At 45.9% G+C, this 18523-nt stretch overlaps 1 protein-coding gene across 7 annotated transcripts in view; it reads left to right on the top strand.

The window, feature by feature from the left end:
* DDX11 (DEAD/H-box helicase 11) overlaps positions 1-18523 on the top strand; it is a 38190-nt gene that overhangs the window by 345 nt on the left and 19322 nt on the right. For 4 of the 7 annotated variants that reach the window (XM_073321097.2, XM_073321078.2, XM_073321116.2 and 1 more), the window contains exons 2-9: positions 1103-1249; positions 2977-3213; positions 5769-5855; positions 10152-10309; positions 11799-11844; positions 12842-12949; positions 15242-15329; positions 17123-17328. In XM_073321097.2, the coding sequence (XP_073177198.2) occupies positions 1103-1249; positions 2977-3213; positions 5769-5855; positions 10152-10309; positions 11799-11844; positions 12842-12949; positions 15242-15329; positions 17123-17328 (1077 nt within the window). The other 3 variants (XM_073321088.2, XM_073321106.2, XM_073321136.2) reach the window with 3 other exon arrangements.

The following is an 18523-nucleotide window of genomic DNA, read 5'->3' as shown; positions in this document are numbered from 1 at the left end:
GTGGGCAACAGGGCTGGCAGCAGAGCGATGCCTGGGGAGCGCGGCGCCCGGCAGGGGGCGGGGCTGGCCGAGGGGCTGGGGGTCGGGCTCGGGGACTGGCCGCGGGGCTGCTCTGGGGGCTGGCAGAGGGGCTGGGGGGGTCAGGCTCGGGGACTAGCAGAGGGGCTGCTCTGGGGACTGGCAGAGGGGCTGGGGGGGGTCAGACTCGGGGTCTGGTCGCGGGGCTGCTCTGGGGACTGGCAGAGGGGCTGGGGGGTCAGGCTCGGGGACTGGCAGAGGGGCTGGGGGGTCAGGCTCGGGGACTGGCAGAGGGGCTGGGGGGTCAGGCTCGGGGACTGGCAGAGGGGCTGCTCTGGGGGCTGACAGAGGGGCTGGGGGGGTCAGGCTCGGGGACTGGCAGAGGGGCTGCTCTGGGGGCTGACAGGGGCTGGGGGGGTCAGGCTCGGGGACTGGCAGAGGGGCTGGGGGGTCAGGCTCGGGGACTAGCAGAGGGGCTGGGGGGTCAGGCTCGGGGACTAGCAGAGGGGCTGCTCTGGGGACTGGCAGAGGGGCTGGGGGGTCAGGCTCGGGGACTGGCAGAGGGGCTGGGGGGTCAGGCTTGGGGACTAGCAGAGGGGCTGCTCTGGGGACTGGCAGAGGGGCTGGGGGGGTCAGACTCGGGGTCTGGTCGCGGGGCTGCTCTGGGGACTGGCAGAGGGGCTGGGGGGTCAGGCTCGGGGACTGGCAGAGGGGCTGGGGGGTCAGGCTCGGGGACTGGCAGAGGGGCTGCTCTGGGGGCTGACAGAGGGGCTGGGGGGTCAGACTCGGGGACTGGCCGCGGGGCTACTTTGGGGGCTGGCCGAGGGGCTGGGGGGTCAGGCTCGGGGACTAGCAGAGAGGCTGCTCTGAGGGCTGGCAGTGGGGCTGGGGGGTCAGGCTCGGGGGCTGGCAGAGGGCCTGCTCTGGGGGTCAGGCTCGGGGACTGGCCCTGGGGCTGCTCTGGGGGCTGGCACCAGGGCTGGAGGGGTCAGGCTCAGGGACTGGCCCCAGGGCTGGCAGAGGTAAGGAGAGGCATGCAGAGCTGTGTTAGCACACTTCACATGGAATGTGTTTTCTCCGCCAGGAGGCGGCTGGTGCAGCTCAGGGAAAGGGCAGGGTTAATTTCCCATTTCCTTACACCCCTTACTCCATCCAAGAGGATTTCATGGCCAAGCTGTATGATGTTCTGGAGGCTGGCAAAGTCGGGATCTTTGAGAGTCCCACAGGGACGGTAAGTGAGAGCAGTGTGTTGCTGAGCCTTTCCTGCATTTGGATATTGATGAGACTGTAGTTAACAAACAGTACCACCCCTGCAAGTTTCTTCAGTATCCCTTTCAATCCTGTTTGGATCCAGAATTATTGAGTTGTCAGGGAGCGTAGAGCTGTTGCCAGCCACCTTTGGCTTATAATTGTCATGGAGAAAAGGTACAAATAAAAACAGGAGAAACATGCTAGCAATAAAAAGATTCTGCCTGGACAAACTACATCTAGGCTGGGGAATAACAACACTAGTCAGTCAATGGCCTGGAGAAACCTGGAAAGCAGTAATTCTGAAATGGGTCATAGGGTAGGTAGCAGACTTCAAAAGTTGTACTAGTCATATGATCTACTGTAGTATCTTAAAAGTGCCAGTGGAAATTTGAGTTACATATTAAAAAGAATACATCACACTGTCTGGAAGCAATAGCCCCTGTCTGTATGCTAGTGATGGGAATATAATGTAATAGTGTGTATAGATTGTGCGCCTCCATACCAGAAAGATGTGGCATTTAAAGAGGATCAAAAATAAGTAGGAGTGGAAGGGACTTACTCAAGACGGAAATGTAAAAGCATTAAAAGTGAAATGTGCCTTATATATAATATAATTATGTTTGTGTTATTCTCATTATTGCAAATACTACCGAGCCACATCTCTGGGGCTTGTCATCTAGCAGTGGCCTTGTGCCTTTTCCTTATGGAAATCCTTCTTGTCAAACTTGTATTAATACATCTAGTTTTGAATCAATGTGTCACTTCTTGTGTTTTTTTTGTGATTTTTTTAAATCGATTTTCTTAAAGAAACAGATGAAAAGTACAAAAAAGATAAATGACTTGCGGTTTGTATATGTTTCTGAATACCACATGCTTCATAGGGTATCCAGTAGAATTTATGCAATTATACAGTTTGTCAAAAAGTCAGACCAGACAATACAAAACCAGGCAATGCTGTATAGACGTAACATGTTAGGGTGGAGGTAACAATAATAAAATAGAAAAAGAAATACATGAACAGGGAGTGGAGGGAAGCGGGGGAGGGAAAGAGAGGAGGAGTTAAGTGGAATGGAGGTCTGGCATTCTTTGAGTCATCTCAACATTTTTTTAATCCAAACATATCTAGAAACAGGGTCCAGATTTCTTCAGATTCATATAATTGCTCTGTATGGTGATAGGATATTCTTTCTTTGGCTGCTAACTTGGACAGCTCTGAGTACCACTGCTCTATTGTAGACGTTCGTGTACTCCTCCATTTTTGTAAAATCATGCACCTGGTGATCATTGCAGTCCTCAAGAACCAAAATCTTTGTGGCAGAGTTAACACAGCTTGGCACATAAATGATGTAGGATATACTTTTTGATTGAGGTTTCGTTGCTGAAGCTGAGCACTGTTTTAACGCGTGTTCACCTCTTTCCACAGCTGTCTGGCTGCTGGACTGTCCCATAGCATATGCCTTAGGGTTCCTATTTCTTTATTATAACACCAGCAAACATCAGAGGCTAAGGCCTTTATCTTGTGCAACCTCTGTAGCATCCTGTACATTTTGAATAAAATCTTTTATTGCTTCAAGCATAACCTGAGCTCCACAGAGGCATATTTAACATAATGAAATATGTTTTGCCATTGGGATTCTTTTAAGGGCTGTGATAACTCCCATTTCCACCAGGTGTGTTTGGATATTTTTGTTCTTTTTTTAATTGCAGGGAAAATCCTTGAGTCTTATCTGTGGAGCGCTCTCTTGGCTCAGAGATTTTGAAGAAAAAAAGAAGCAGGAGGAGGCCCGCCTCCTTGCAGATGAACATAATGGACAAGACAAGCAACAACAGCCGACGTCATGCTGTGCGGAGGCCTCAAACTGCCAGAGCTCAGTAGGGGAGCTGAATTGGATCACTGAGTTTATGCAGAAAAAAGAAGAGAGGGCCATGGTGGACAGACTAAAGGTCAAACAATGCTCCTTTATAGTCCAGATCAGTAGCAGTCTGTAAGGAACACAGTGGATGGCATAGTGGGAACAGGGAACTTTGTAAAGTCAAATGTTCTGATCTGCTAAGCACTGGTAGCTGACCATATGTAAATGATACTTTTACTCTTGTGTCTAAGGACTGTAGCAAGTGTCCCAATTATACCAATAATCAAAAGACATGCAGCTATTTACATGTTCATAACTTTCAGCTGTATTTCTGGAGAATGTCCTCTCAACGAGCTGGGAAAATGGCAGCTGAGAGGGATGTTCAGCTCCAGTGGTTTAAATCATTAGCTGGATGTTTCTGGTGTGACTATCTGCAGTGAAACAAGATCGGCACACAGTGGCCATAAACTGGTTTTAAAGGTAATCCCCTATTAAGGTGAATGGGATAATTCCCAAACCCTCTTTGCACCAATGTCTGTTTGTGTCACTAGATGACAGAGATTAATGGCCACATGGCTCTTCGCAGCCAGAAAGATCAGAAACTATGCATGTGTGAGAGAGAACAAAACCATAGGGTCTACAGCAGTGGTTCTCAACCTGTGTACCGTTGTGGGCTGCATATGAAGCTCTCTAGGTATTATGTGGGCCGCATCCGCACAACATATATATATATACACACACTACCTGTATGGCCCTGAGGATGTCACATGGGACGCAGCTGTGTGCTGATTGGCTGCAAGTGGCCTGCAAGCTACGAGTTGAGAACCATTGGTCTAGAAAAACATCTAAATCAGACTATGCCCCCCAAGTCATCAGAATTCACTGATTCTGGAGATGCCCTAGCTATCTGCTATATGGCTAGCTGCTGATTGCTGGAGGTATAAGTAGGGCCAGCCTTTGTGGCGGGCAGCCAGGGCGGTTGCGCAGGGTGGCTCACCAAAGAGGGTGCCATGTGCTGGTCCGATCTGGCGCTCCACTTGCACACTGTGGCCAAGCAGCTGAGGTGCTGGTTTCTCTTCCTCTTCCAGCCCAGCCTCCCATTTCGCCGCTCCTCTCAGCCCGCGGGCCCAGAGCTGCCTTCTCTCTCCCCACTCCCTTTCTCCCTCTCCCCGCTGTCCACTTGCTCCTCTTGGCCAGCCGGCTGCCAGCTGAGGGCGCCGGCCAGTAACAGGGGCTGAGAGGAGCCCTCATCTGCTATGGCCCTACCTCCTCCTCCCAGAGGCTTGTACCACTTGGTGGAGAGAGCAGGGTAGGGAGGCTTGGTGGTAGGCCTGGGGGGTTTCGGGCTGCCGCAGACAGCTGGGCTCTCCTGTGACGCGACCCCTGCCTCCTCCCTGGGCTCTCGAGCCCCTGCCAGGCCTGGGGCAGTGCTGGTGGGAGGGTGCTGTGCATGCAGCTCTCCCCGTCTGCCCGCCCCGGCCCTGCCATTATTCGAATGCAGAGGCTGGGGAGCGTGGGGGTCCTGGACCATGCTGGGCAGGAGGTGGCACCAGCACCCAGTGGACGGACTCCCCAACCCGTGGGTGCTCCTTGCTCCAGGTAAGCCCCCTCGGCACGAGCCCTGTGGAGCAACTGGAGTCTCTTCACCCCATTGCCTCACCAGTAGCCCCTGGGGAGACCCAGTGCACCCTGCCCATCCCCCCACCAGCACCCCTGGGGGAAACTGGACCTTCCCCAGTTCCCCCGGCCCCATCCCACTTGCCAGCACCCCTGGTCTAGGGAGGGATTTTGGTCTGGTCCAGTTCAGGGAGTTCAGTCTAGGGAGGGATGCGGATTGGGTCCAGTTTGGTCTGGGGAGGGATGTGGGTCAGGTCTGATTTGGAGGGTTGGCTGAGTCTTGTGGGGGGCACAGCTGGTTCTGATCCTAGTCTCTGTGCCTCTCTGCCTGGGGGGAAGGACTAGCAAGACTAGTATGAATAATGATACTGTAAATAAAATGTATGAAAGTTCTTCATATTTTTTTATTTTTAAAACATTTTAAACAGTTTTTAAATTCACCCCAATTTCATACAAAAATTTAATTTAAGCCCTGGTAGTTCAGATGAGAAGTGTGAAGGATGAGGTAGTGTGATGGTTTCCTTTTAGTGGGAGCAGCACATGTCTGGTGTTTTGGCCAGCTTTGGCTTTTGGCCTCTCTCTCTCTCTCTCTCTCTCTCTCTCATACACACCAGAGCTCCCTGTGTCCTGGTCACTTTTCCCAGCTGTGCTGTGAGGCATAAGCAACTGCTGTTCTTGTGCCCTCTCCTTATGCAGCCCAGGTGGGGAAAGTGACCTGGATGCAGGGAGCCCTAATTTTGCTCCTCGCTCCCCCCTTCACAGCTCGTTAGGGGTGTGCAGGGGGCAGAGGAGCAGCAGTCCCGGGGGAGCGAGCAGCAATGCCAGCTGCTTCGTGCATCCAGGTCAGTTTCCACATGTGGGTGCAGGAGGGGGATGCAGGGGTTAGGAGTAAAGGGGGCGCAGGGATTAGGGGCGCAGGAATGGGAGCAGGCCTTCGGGGCTAAAGGAGGTTCAGGATCCTAGAGAGGAATGTTGTTTGGGTTCTAAGCCTAAATTAGTAAATTGACCTATATACACCTTTCATTTCAGGAAGAGCAAATCAGGAGGAAGAAGCGAGAGGCTCGTCTTGAGAAAATTCGCCATAATGTGCAACTCAAATATGCATCAAAAAGAAAGGTGAGTTATCCCAGAGAGCAGAGGCGTTTCTGTACGAGAGGTTCAGGTCCTGCTATCGCTTGTTCATACATGTGCCTTTTTTCTCATGAATATTCTCGTTGAAGTCATTGGGACTACTTGTGGGTGTAAGTGTTTGCAAGATTGGGGCGTTAAAGTCTTGGATTGTGTGTTACAAGTTTGTCTCAGAAGCTCTCAAGATATGGGTGATTTTGATATGGAATATTTCCTGTGATTGCATTTGTGTGCCTGGAGAGGAAGAGGATGTACTTTGGTGGACTATACTCCCTTCTGTTGTCATCCTGTATGTCTGCTTCTAGTGTTTTCAAAAAGCTTTGTTATTTGGTTGTTTTGAAAATGCACTAAAAAGAGTAGAAATGTGTTGGATTATTATTATTTTTTTAATAGTCTCTAGATTTGGGTTCAACTTCAGCTCCTGACTGTGGCAGCAAAAAAACCAAAAACTGCTCCATGAAGTTAATCTGAGGGTTTTTTATTTTATTTGTTTAGTTAGTTAGGTTCCCCTTTGGGGAACAATTACATCTATTGTCTTGCTTCACACAGTGATATGTTAATGTGGTTTGGAAATGGCCATGCCTTGTGAATAAAGACAGTAGATTTTATTTTTGCTCACTAAGAGGAGGGCTGACTGGGGGGCTAGTCTTAGTTCTCTCAATTCTGAGCATCTGGTTATGCTGTGGGCCAAAGTTTCAGAGACACCTGCCGATATTTGAGTATGCTCATTCTGTGTGCCTGAGCAGGCAATTCTGTGTTCAGTCACCTATTAGGAAAATATGCTATTATATAAATTGTTAGCATGTCTTCACCTGGAATATGTATTCAGTTCTGGTCACACCATCTCAAAGGATACAGCTGAACTAAAAAGGGCGTAGAGACAAAAATAATTAGGTATAATTAAAAATTTCCCTATAAGGAGAGACTTAAAAAATGGAACTGCTTAGTTTAGAAAAGAGACAAATAACAATAAGGTCAAATTATACAAAACAATGAATAATCTAGAGAAGGTGGATCAGGTGCTGTTTCCCCATTTTCATACCACAAGAATCAGGGGGCATTCATTGAAATGGAAAGGTGATTAATTTAAAACTGATAAAAGCCCCCTTTTTTACAGAGCACAAAATTAACCCATGGAACTTAATTCCATAAGATATTATTGATGATGATTTTAGTAGAATCCATAAAAGGGGTTAGATACTTCTAGGAATAAGAACATCACAATGTTTTTGTTTTGTTTTTTAAGCCGTAAGGGATATAAGGATATGGGATATACTTCAGGACATATATCAACCGCTAGCAGCTTGGAACTAGGAGAAAATCCGCTTATGGACAGTTTATTACATATATTCTACTACATGCTTTTTTGCACACTGTCTTGTACTGGCCCCTGTCAGACAGGATGATGGATGAGATGGGATCTATTATCGACCACCTGACCGTAGTGGTAGTGACGATGAAATGCTAAGGGAGATTAGAGAGGCTATCAAAATAAAAAACTCAATAATAGTGGGGTATTTCAGTTATCCCCATATTGATTGGGTACATGTCACCTCAGGACAAAATGCAAAGACAAAATTTCTTGATACTTTAAATGACTGCTTCTTGGAGCAGCTGGTACAGAAACCCACAAGGGGAGAGGCAACTCTCAATCTAGTCCTGAGTGAAGCACAGGAGCTGGTCCAAGAGGTAACTATAACAGGACCGCTTGGAAATAGTGACCATAATATAATAACATTTAACATTCCTTTGGTGGGAAGAACACCTCAACAGCCCAACACTGTGGCATTTAATTTCAGAAAGGGGAACTATGCAAAAATGAGGAGGTTAGTTAAACAGAAATTTAAAAGGCACAGTGACTAGAGTGAAATCCCTGCAAGCTGCATGGACACTTTTCAAAGACACCATAATAGAGGCTCAACTTAAATGTATACCCCAAATAAAAAACATAGTAAAAGAGCTAAAAAAGAGCCATCGTCACTTAACCACCGTGTAAAAGAAGCAGCGAGAGATAAAAAGGCATCTTTTAAAAAGTGGAAGTCAAATCCTAGTGAGGTAAACAGCAGCATAAACACTGCCAAATTAAATGTAAAAATTTAATAAGAAAAGTCAAAAAGGAGTTTGAAGAACAGCTAGCCAAAAATTCAAAAGGTAATAACAAAATGTTTAAGTACATCAGAAGCAGGAAGCCTGCTAAACAACCAGTGGGGCCCCTGGATGATCGAGATACAAAAGGCACTTAAACACGGTAAAGTCATCGCAGAGAAACTAAATTCATAGTTGACATTCATAAATGAATTATTTGCTTCAGTCTTCATGGCTGAGGATGTTAGGGAGATTCCCAAACCTGAGCTGTCTTTTGTAGGTGACAAATCTGAGGAATTGTCACAGATTGAAGTGACACTAGAGGAGGTTTTGGAATTAATTGAGAAACTTAACAGTAACAAGTCACCGGGACCAGATGGCATTCACCCAAGAGTTCTGAAAGAACTCAAATGTGAAATTGTGGAACGATTAACTATGGTTTGTAACCTGTCCTTTAAATCAGTTACTGTACCCAAGGACCGGAAGATAGCTAATGTAATGCCAATATTTAAGAAGGGCTCTAGAGGTGATCCTGGCAATTACAGACTGGTAAGTCTAACGTCAGTACTGGGCAAATTAGTTGAAACAATAGTAAAGAATAAAATTGTCAGACACATAGAAGAACATAAATTGTTGCGCAAAAGTCAACATAGTTTCTGTAAAGGGAGATCATGTCTTACTAATCTATTAGAGTTCTTTGCGGGGGTCAACAAATGTGAACAAGGGGGATCCAGTGGACATAGTGTACTTGGATTTCCAGAAAGCCTTTGACAAGGTCCCTCACCAAAGGCTCTTACGTAAATTAAGTTGTCATGGGATAAGAGGGAAGATCCTTTCATGGATTGAGAACTGGTTAAAAGACAGAGAACAAAGGGTAGGAATAAATGGTAAATTTTCAGAATGGAGAGGGGTAACTAGTGGTGTTCCCCAAGGGGCAGTCCTAGGACCAATCCTATTCAACCTATTCATAAATGATCTGGAGAAAGGGCTAAACAGTGAGGTGGCAAAGTTTGCAGATGATACTAAACTGCTCAAGATAGTTAAGGCCAAAGCAGACTGTGAAAAACTTCAAGAAGATCTCACAAAACTAAGTGATTGGGCAACAAAATGGCAAATGAAATTTAATGTGGATAAATGTAAAGTAATGCATGTTGGAAAAAATAACTCCAACGATACATTCAATATGATGGGGGCTAATTTAGCTACAACTAATCAGGAGAAAGATCTTGGAGTCATTGTGGATAGTTCTCTGAAGATGTCCACGCAGTGTGCAGCGGCAGTCAAAATAGCAAATGGGATGTTAGGAATCATTAAAAAAGGGATAGAGAATAAGATGGAGAATATCTTATTGCCCTTATAAATCCATGGTACGCCCACATCTTGAATACTGCGTACAGATGTGATCCCCTCATCTCAAAAAAGACATACTGGCATTAGAAAAGGTTCAGAGAAGGGCAACTAAAATGATTAGGGGTTTGGAATGGGTCCCATATTAGGAGAGATTAAAGAGGCTAGGACTTTTCAGCTTGGAAAAGAGGAGACTAAGGGGGGATATGATAGAGGTCTATAAAATCATGAGTGGTGTGGAGAAAGTGAAAAGGAAAAGTTATTTACTTGTTCCCATATATAAGAACTAGGGGCCACCAAATGAAATTAATGGGTAGCAGGTTTAAAACAAATAAAGGAAGTTCTTCACTCAACGCACAGTCAACCTTTGGAACTCCTTGCCTGAGGAGGTTGTGAAGGCTAGAACTATAACAGGGTTTAAAAGAGAACTAGATAAATTCATGGAGGTTAAGTCCATTAAAGGCTATTAGCCAGGATCGGTAAGTAATGGTGTCCCTAGCCTCTGTTTGTCAGAGGGTGGAGATGGATGGCAGGAGAGAGATCACTAGATCATTACCTGTTAGGTTCATTCCCTCTGGGGCATCTGGCATTGGCCACTGTCGGCAGACAGGATACTGGGCTGGATGGACCTTTGGTCTGACCCAGTATGGCCATTCTTATGTACTGACTGCATCCTGTGTTGCTGAGCAGTTCCAGAGACCGTTGGTCGTGTACCTCTCTGTTCTGCTGGGGACGTGGATGAATCCTGTTCCCTCCATTCTGTAGGAGACGGTGCTGCCCTCTGAACTGTCTGTTGTACGGAATGGTGCTCTCTGTCTTTGAGTGAATAATAGTCCTTTGTGCTAATTTCAGAGGCTTGAAGATGATGAAACTCAGCGGCTGCTCCAGCTCAGTACAGAGATCTTGTCGACGGAGTTAGGGTCAGATGTTCTAGAGCAGCTGGATCATGAGGAGGAGGAGCTGATTCTTGCCGAGTATGAGAGTGATGAGGAGAAGAAAATGGGATCGTGGTAAGGGTTGGGAGTGAGTGATTCCTTGACAGGGACTTACTGCTTGTATCACTTTTAGGTAGTGATAATGATGTGAGGGGTTTCTGGTTTGCTGGTTCCTGGGGTTCTCATGTGGAAATTCAGGCATCCTTCTTTTAGATCTAAATGTATCTCTCTGGCACATAAATCTGGAGTTCCTCCCTATTTGGTCCTTGGAAGGCAGATTCTGTATTTCCATATAATTACATGAACCGCAAAGGCTTTTGTTCAGCTGGATCAGCTTCATGCTGACAGCACTGTGGCTTGAACTCTGATCTGAAGAAGTGCTTATCTTATCTGGAATGGGTAGAGCCATCCACTTCATCCTGGCCTATTTCCCCATATAAACCCTCTGAGAACTGGGTAAATAACTTGAGTTCAAATTCCTTACATCAGAGAAGCAAAATACTCCTCAGGATGTTAGTAAAAGATGTTAATCCTGCAGATTAGTACTGACAGCTTTTGAGGCTCTAGAATTTAAAAAGAAGACATTAACATCTTGAAGGACACTGAACCGCTGCATAAAAACCACACACAGTCAGTCTGTCTCTCTCTCTCTCTCTCATATATACACACAGTTGTTCCTTTGGCATCTGGATTTCAGCTTAAACCATGTGTTACCAGGGAAAACAAAACACATGTAAAATTTGGATTTACCAGCAAGTATAATAAATATTTATATAGCACTTTCCATCTGAATAAATCCAAAACACTTATTAAACTACATGTAAATGGAATTGCTTTACCAAGCACTAAAATGCAGTCACTTCTCGGGTAACCAGGCATGCACCTGTAGCATATGTTGTTATGCAATAGTACGGGGAGGAGATGATTTTAGTCAAGGACACTAGGGCAAATACCTACTTGCCCAAAAATACCCTTGGTTCGTTACTGAATGCAGAGAGCAGATAGTGCCTCAGTTTCATCCTAAAATCTCAAAACACATGGCAAACTGCATCAAATTCTGTTTCAAACTTAATGCCTGCACCACTCAGCCATGCACTCTGGTTTATTTTAACACCTGTTGGAGAATCTCGTGTATTAGATTTTTGGCTCGCCTGACCTCTCTCTACTTTGTGTGCGTACGTATGTGTTTGAGGTTTCATTTTAACCAGTGTACCAAGGAATATTGTGGAACTGATTAGCAGGGGCCTGGAGCTCATGAGCTAGTAAATCCTCATGAACTCTTTAAAGTGCCTAGTAAAGAGGATGCCAAAGAATGCTCAGATTAGTGCGGGATACTGAATCGTAATTGCTAAAAAGTGCATGTTTGACCCCAGATTGCTGTTCATCAGACTTACAGGCCACTTGTAGAAATCTGACTTTAATACAACTAATGGTTCAGTAGACTGAGGTTTTTCCTGAGCTGATGCTACCACCTCACTTGAAGTTGCTTTGAAGCACTGTATATGAGACAAATCTTTTGGAAAGCTGCTGAAAGAAAATGATTTCATTTTCCCCACCCCCACAGGTTGGATGAAGATGATGATGATTTGGAGGAGGAGCATGTGACCAAGGTAAGATGTGGAGGGGCATCTAATGCTTCCCCTTTACAATGTGTGTAAAAGAAGAATTAAAGTTTCCTTACAGCTACAGTGTGATATGGGACAGCGGGATCTAGGAACTGGGGATCTGGATTACTCTTCAACCTGTCAAAAGCAGCTTTGTGGATGCCACTGCCCTGCTAAGGGGATCTCTGCCACCATCTCCTTTTGAATTATACTGGCTATTTAGGCAGCTTATTCTGCTGAGATCGCTAAGATTTTCTCCCTGAAGTCACTGTAAATGCACACTACTGGAAATGGCCATTTATTACTTTTAAAAGCCACTGCTTACTTGCCACTTGGTTCTCTAGTGCCTGGACTGGTGGCGCATGCTGCTGTGTTACCTGGAGAGTATCTCTGAAACTTGGGAGATATGGCAAGAGTCTCTTAAAATTTATCTTAGCAGCGTTTTTTTCCTATGCTTTACTCCTGTTAGTAAGAGATAATGCTACAGTCAGCTGGCCCCTGACAATGTTCAGCCTTTGAAAGGCACGCTCAATAAGCAAGGCAGGAAATGCTTCATTAAATGTCCCAGCACCTTGTGAGGGCTATTTGGAATCCATTCACACATTGACCCCTTGATTAGATTGGGAGACACAAATGTCACCTTTCACTGATAGGATGTATTGTAGGTAACTTGCTACCAGCATGCCCCCTGGCATCTGGATGTGGCATCATGAGTCTGCATCTATTCACTTGCCAGCTGTCAGGTTTGGTCCTCACAGGTGGGATGCTAGTTCCAGAGGCTGAACCCTCCTACGCAGTGCCTTACTTCCCTCAGGATATTCGACAGTCAGACAAAAGATGGTCCTATGTGCGGTCATGGGGGTCTCCAAGCGTCCCATGAGTCTGTCTCGAAGTCCCTCCGGTCCAGTATTTGTGGGTCTTTCCCATCCAGATTCTCTCATGACAGGGTAGGCAGACAGCCCTCCTTGAGTTCCTCTAGCCTTCCTTTTCTTTTTCATCACAGATTTACTACTGCAGCCGCACACACTCCCAGCTGGCTCAGTTTGTGCATGAAGTTCAGAAGAGCCCTTTTGGTGAGGAGGTACGGCTGGTGTCACTGGGGTCCAGGCAGGTATGCAGCACTCCGAGGTGGTTCCCAGAGGAACTGAAATGCTGTCTCTCAAATACAACAATCCTTCTTGAAATCCCGGGAGATGTGTGTGGGTATGACCGTTATGTCACTAGTAAACACCTAGTAAAAATATTTGAGACTCAATTCCTCAGGTGCCCAAATTTTGCTCCTCTGAAAGTGACATTAGCAATGCGTGGGCTTAACTTAGGTTGCCAAAATCAGAGCGAATACTAGCTACACTAATCTTTTTAATTTGGCATTGTGGTGGTGCCTTATTCCCCACCATGAGCTTAATGTGACAACCTGCTGAGGTTCCCAGAACTGTGAGCCACTGTGTTACCCCTCTCGGCCTCAGCAAGTGAGAGCTTTGCTGCTGCTAAGCAATATGTCAGCTCCCTGACATGCCAGCTTGTCTGCCTTGCCAGCAAACTCTTTGGGACTCTGCCAGTCCAAACTTGTGACAATCAATGAACTCCAATTCCAGAGTTCTGCAGAGACATCTTCCTCTGCAATGCTCCGCCCTTGCTATAGCACCCAAAAACCTTGTCAAGTTTGTTGCTTCTTTAGAAGTACACAGTACACAGCAGCTTACTAACCTAACTTGGGTTGACAAACCCTCCTCAATGAAAGCACTGAGTTGGTTTATGATAAAAGTAAAATAAGTTTATTAACTTGGGGCATAGGTTTAAGTGATAACAAGTATAAGGAATAAGTATAGAAATGGTTACCAACAAATAAATGCTTCTAGGACTCAAACTTAATTTCAGCAAATTACAATCTTTGCCTATGCAGGTTTCTCACCTATACTCTGTTCCCAGAGACTTCAACCCCCTTGGCTGTGTCACTATTCTGTGACTTCAAGAGCTCTAGCCTCGTTAGTCCCTCAAGTGAGGGATGCCAGTATGGCTTTTTCTCTCTCTGCTTATATCCTCAAAGTTTTGTCTTTGTATTCAAAGTTGGGAAGCCTCTCTTGGGGCTCAGCTTGCTGTGTCCACGAGGGAGCTGATGCCATGTTAATGTTTGCAGTCTCTTCCCCCCTGTCGAGTTAGTAAAGTGACTGTCTCCTCACTTCCTAGTTTTGTTTACCTTTTATGTAAATGTACTTTCACTGTCTCTCTTGTCTCAGTTTACACTGGAGACTCATTAAAGCAGGAGGGACCACATTCCTTTGTCTGAGGTGGGGGTGACTTAAGCTTTGTCTGCCAGACACATCTTAAAAACACATGTATTCTCAGCACACATGTATAACTTGTCATATATCACGTGTATATACACTACCCAATATTAATGACCAGTGTGTTACTAGTTCACATACGATACTTTATATGATACTTTTTAGATACAGATTATGACAACAGCATGTTAGGTGTAGTGAGTATGTCCAGCCAGACAAGAGTTGCTGACACAGTGTAATGAACCAACAATGGGCCGCTGTGTCACACTTGGATCAAGTGCTGGAACCTGTAATCTCCAGGGGTGAACCTCTGTATTAAAAATTAGAGCATCCAGGGGTGGTTTTTGGCCCATGGACTGTGCTTTGGCCACCCTCGTCATATGTTCAAGAGCCTTGCTTTCCTCTTCTACTTTGGGGACATCACAAGCACCTGAAGTGTTAGGAAAGTAGTCTCTTGCTTTGTTTTAGTATTCCTGCAGGTGCTGGCGTAAATGGGAAAACCACAGAACCATGGATGCAGGCATAGAGCATCTTTGGGGCACCTTTTTTTTTTTGTCTGCTTGCTGGTGTATAAACTTTATGGTGGCATACAGAAGATTTGGTAACTCGTTCTGGAGTAAGGCAAAGTATGCACACCTGGCAACATCCCATATATTGTAGAACAGTAGTTCTCAACCAGGGGTCCAGGGGCCGTGAGCAGGTTTTGGGGGGGCCGCCAAAATAAACCAGAGAGCATGGCCGGTGTTAGACTCACTGGGACCTGGGGCTGAAGCCCGAGCCCCACCGCCCTGGGCTGAAGCTCAAGCAACTTGGCTTTGCAGGCCCCCTGCGGCATGGGGCCCGAGGCAGTTGCCCTGCTTGCTACCCCCTAGTGCCAGCCCTTTCTTTTAATCTACTGGCTATGCAGGAAAAAAGTTGTTGTGGCAGAGGTGGGCCATGGCGTTTTTATAGCGTGTTGAGGGATGGGGGGGCTTAGAAAGAAAAAGGTTGAGAACCCTGCTGTAGAAGACCTGTCCAGTTCCAGAGCTAGTCTTAGACTGACTGTTCTAAAGGAAATTATACCTTACAAATGAAGGTGAGAGCACATAACGGTCTCTCTCATTCTGTTTCTCTCTAAGAGCCTCTGTGTGAACGAGGAGGTGCGCCATCTGGGGGCTGTCCAGCTGATCAATGACCGCTGTATGGAAATGCAGAAGAACAAACATGGTATGAGCACTTCCTAACTTGGACTACTGAGGAAGCAACTGCTACTACAATCAGTATGAACACTTTTCCAGTGCAATGTGCTTTGTCTGGTTGCTGATAGAGTAGCCTATGTGCGGGTTCAAGGGGCTTTCTTCAAATGCTGCTGTTTCCCATTTGGGAAGTGGGGCTTGTCTCTCTAATCCAGCTAGGCTGTGTCTTGGGGATGTTTATTTCAAAGGGGGAGGGTGTCATTTCCAGCTGGACTTTGGAGCTTTGTGAACGGTCAAGTGGAGATCCAGAGTGATGCTTCGGTGAGTAGAAGGTTGTATTGTTGATATGGAAAAAGAGTTGTCTAGAATAGGAGCTAGAAGTCAGGAGATTCTCTCCCTCCCCCATCTGTTTCCTGCTCTGTTTCTGAGGACAATCCTTCCCTAGAGTACCATCCACCAAGATGCTCACTCTTCAGCTCTTTAGAGCAAGACTGGCAAGAATTCCCTGAGGTCGCTGGCCTTTAACATCAGTGGTGATAGGGTAGGTTGTGAGACAGAGTTCCTGCTTACTGTCCTGGGCCAGCCACGGAGCTTACCAGCTGCACTTGGAATGTTCCATTTGGATTCTTCTTGACCACGATTGGTGATGGAGCTTGCTGCAGCAGCTAAACCTTCAATACTAGCTGCTCCGGCTCTTCCCCTGCATTACTCAAAGGTGTTGAGTGGCCTTTTAAAAATTCAGCTTAGCTTTCCCGTCAGGTCCATTAACAACATACAATTTTCTCCATGAGGCTTTTGGTCTGTGATGCTTTGGTTATCCTCACTCACCCATTCCATCTTCCCTTGGAGTTTAGAGGTTATCTTTAGTGACATGGGGGCCATATTTTCAAAAGTATCTACGTGACCAAGGTGGTCCCGTCTCAATGAAATTCAGTCAGACTTGGGCACTTTTGAAAGCATTGTCCTCAGCAATGCTTTTTGTACCTTGCTCTTTGTTTTGAAGCATATTTTTGATTCTGGAAACTTTCGCCAGTTGTGTAATTGGAACTGACTGGAATGTTCCAAGTGCACTCGATACTCTGGTGATGAGCTTTGTACAGGCACCTGGATGGACTGGAATAGAATAGAAAAGCCCAGTGGTTAAGCTCAGGGGATAGTGTGTGGTAGCTTGTATTGCTTCCTGCTATGACTGCCCTTAAGAGCTTAAAAATCCTTTTAAGAGCTTGGAGAGTTCTAGTGGGAGACTGGTGGGAGCTTAGACTCCAGGAGTGAGAATCCTGTGGGAAAGATATCTTCAGAGAAGCAGAACTAGTCAGGGACTTTTTTTCCTCCCTACCTCACAAGGCAGAGGAGATCCTTCTAGACCATTGTGCTCATTGAGTACTTTGAATCTGTCACTGTAATTGGGAGGACGTTGAGTGGAAGGTCCTTGTTTGTAACTCCCTACTGATGCTAGAGGAGATTGGAATGATCCCAAGTACAAGCATTTTTACAGTCTGCTGTTGAAGCCACCTTGTGATAATATCAGAAGCTGCACAATGGTGTGGGGGTGAGAAAAGAAGAAAAAATTCCAAGTGGCTAAATCTTGTGATGGTAAGAGCAGGATCCACTGGGGACAATGTGCAAATCTTAATTCTCTGTTCAGTGTCTCAATAGTACAGCACTAGGCACTATATATGCAATAGGTAGGTAATGGATGGTCAGGTGTGTTGCAAAATCTACTTTGAGATCCGTGGATGAAAGGTGCTATAAAGATGCAAAGTAATTGTTCTGACTCTTGTGAATATTGCCTATACTCAGTTCTTTTCTGCCTCCTGTCCTCAGGGAAGAAGAGTGAGGGAGAGGAATCAGAGGGGAAGAAAAGGCGTGTGAGCCGGGCTGTGTGTCCATTTTACTCCTATGAGCAAATGCAGTTTCTCCGGGACGAGGTTCTAGTCAAGGTGAAAGATATTGAGCAGCTCGTGGCCTTGGGCAAGGAGATTAAAGCCTGTCCGTATTATGGGAGTCGCTATGCCATTCCTGCCGCCCAGGTGAGAAGCTAGGGCTGTTGGTGAGGAATAGCTCCCTGGCACCAGAAAATAAACTGACTCGTTCTCTGTAATGCTGTATTCCTCAGGTTTCCTGCTGATCATATCAACTTAGAACTGTAAAGTTGAGTGTTTTCTACACATCAGCAAAACTAGAGCTGATCGAAAAACAGAAATTTCATTTTGCAGGAAATTCTAGTATTTCAACCTTGGTTTCAGTCACATTTTGGGATGAAAAGTCAAAATATTGAAACTTGTCTTGGAATGAGAAGTTCTGAAAGATTTGGAAAATGCTAAATGTTTTTGTTTTACTGTTTGTGATTGGAATGAATTGTTTCAGTGTTCCTGAATTGAAACATTTTGTGTGTTGACCAAAAATGAAATGTTTCTGGTTGTTTCCGCATTATTCTCCGGCTGCCTGGGTTGCCATGAAGCCTCATGGGAGTTGTAGTTCAGATGCCTCACACTCCCATTTCCCAGCATGGGTCAGGACAACATCTTCCATGTTGCACCTCGTTCCTGGGAAACCTAGGATGCACATGGCAGCTTGGCTAGGTGAGAATGTGGTGTAGGGTGACCAGATGAAATGGACAAAATATCAGGACACATGGGTGAAGGGAAAACAAAAACAAAAAAACCCGCTGGAGCAGCCAAAGCCACAATATCGGGACAAATGGCATCCCGGCTGTGCATTGGTCGGGACGCAGGACAAAGAACTAAAAATCAGGACAGTCCCGATTTTATCGGGACAGTCCCGATTTTATCGGGACGTCTGGTCACCCTAATGTGGTGTGTCATGGGAGATTTTGTCTGGCTGGGGAGCTCAGCACATGAGGAAAAGGGGGGCATGAGGCACACAAAGTCCAAGTCCCGTGGTGCACGGTGATGACTAAGGCTGATGTTGGGATTAATGTTAAATTGACACACAATGAAACATTTCGTTTACATTTTCCTGAAGAAAAATTGAAAAATGTCAGCAAAACTGACCCATTCCCATGGAAATGCAGAAACCAAAGACATTCTTTGATGGCAAATTCCCTAACAGCTCTAACCAAAAAGTAGAGCTAAATATAGCCCTTTGGAGGAGTGGGAGAGGTGGAGAGTGGTTAGAGCAGGGGGTTGGGGATGAATGCCACTATTTCATTGTGATGTGCTGCAATTCATTTAATCTCTATGTGCCCAGTTTACTCAGTTATAA

This window comes from Lepidochelys kempii, chromosome 1 (genome assembly GCF_965140285.1).
Source record: "Lepidochelys kempii isolate rLepKem1 chromosome 1, rLepKem1.hap1, whole genome shotgun sequence".
NCBI classification, from domain to species: domain Eukaryota; kingdom Metazoa; phylum Chordata; order Testudines; family Cheloniidae; genus Lepidochelys; species Lepidochelys kempii.
The sequence above is the reverse complement of the archived record's forward strand: the minus strand, read 5'-3'. Positions and strand labels throughout refer to the sequence as shown.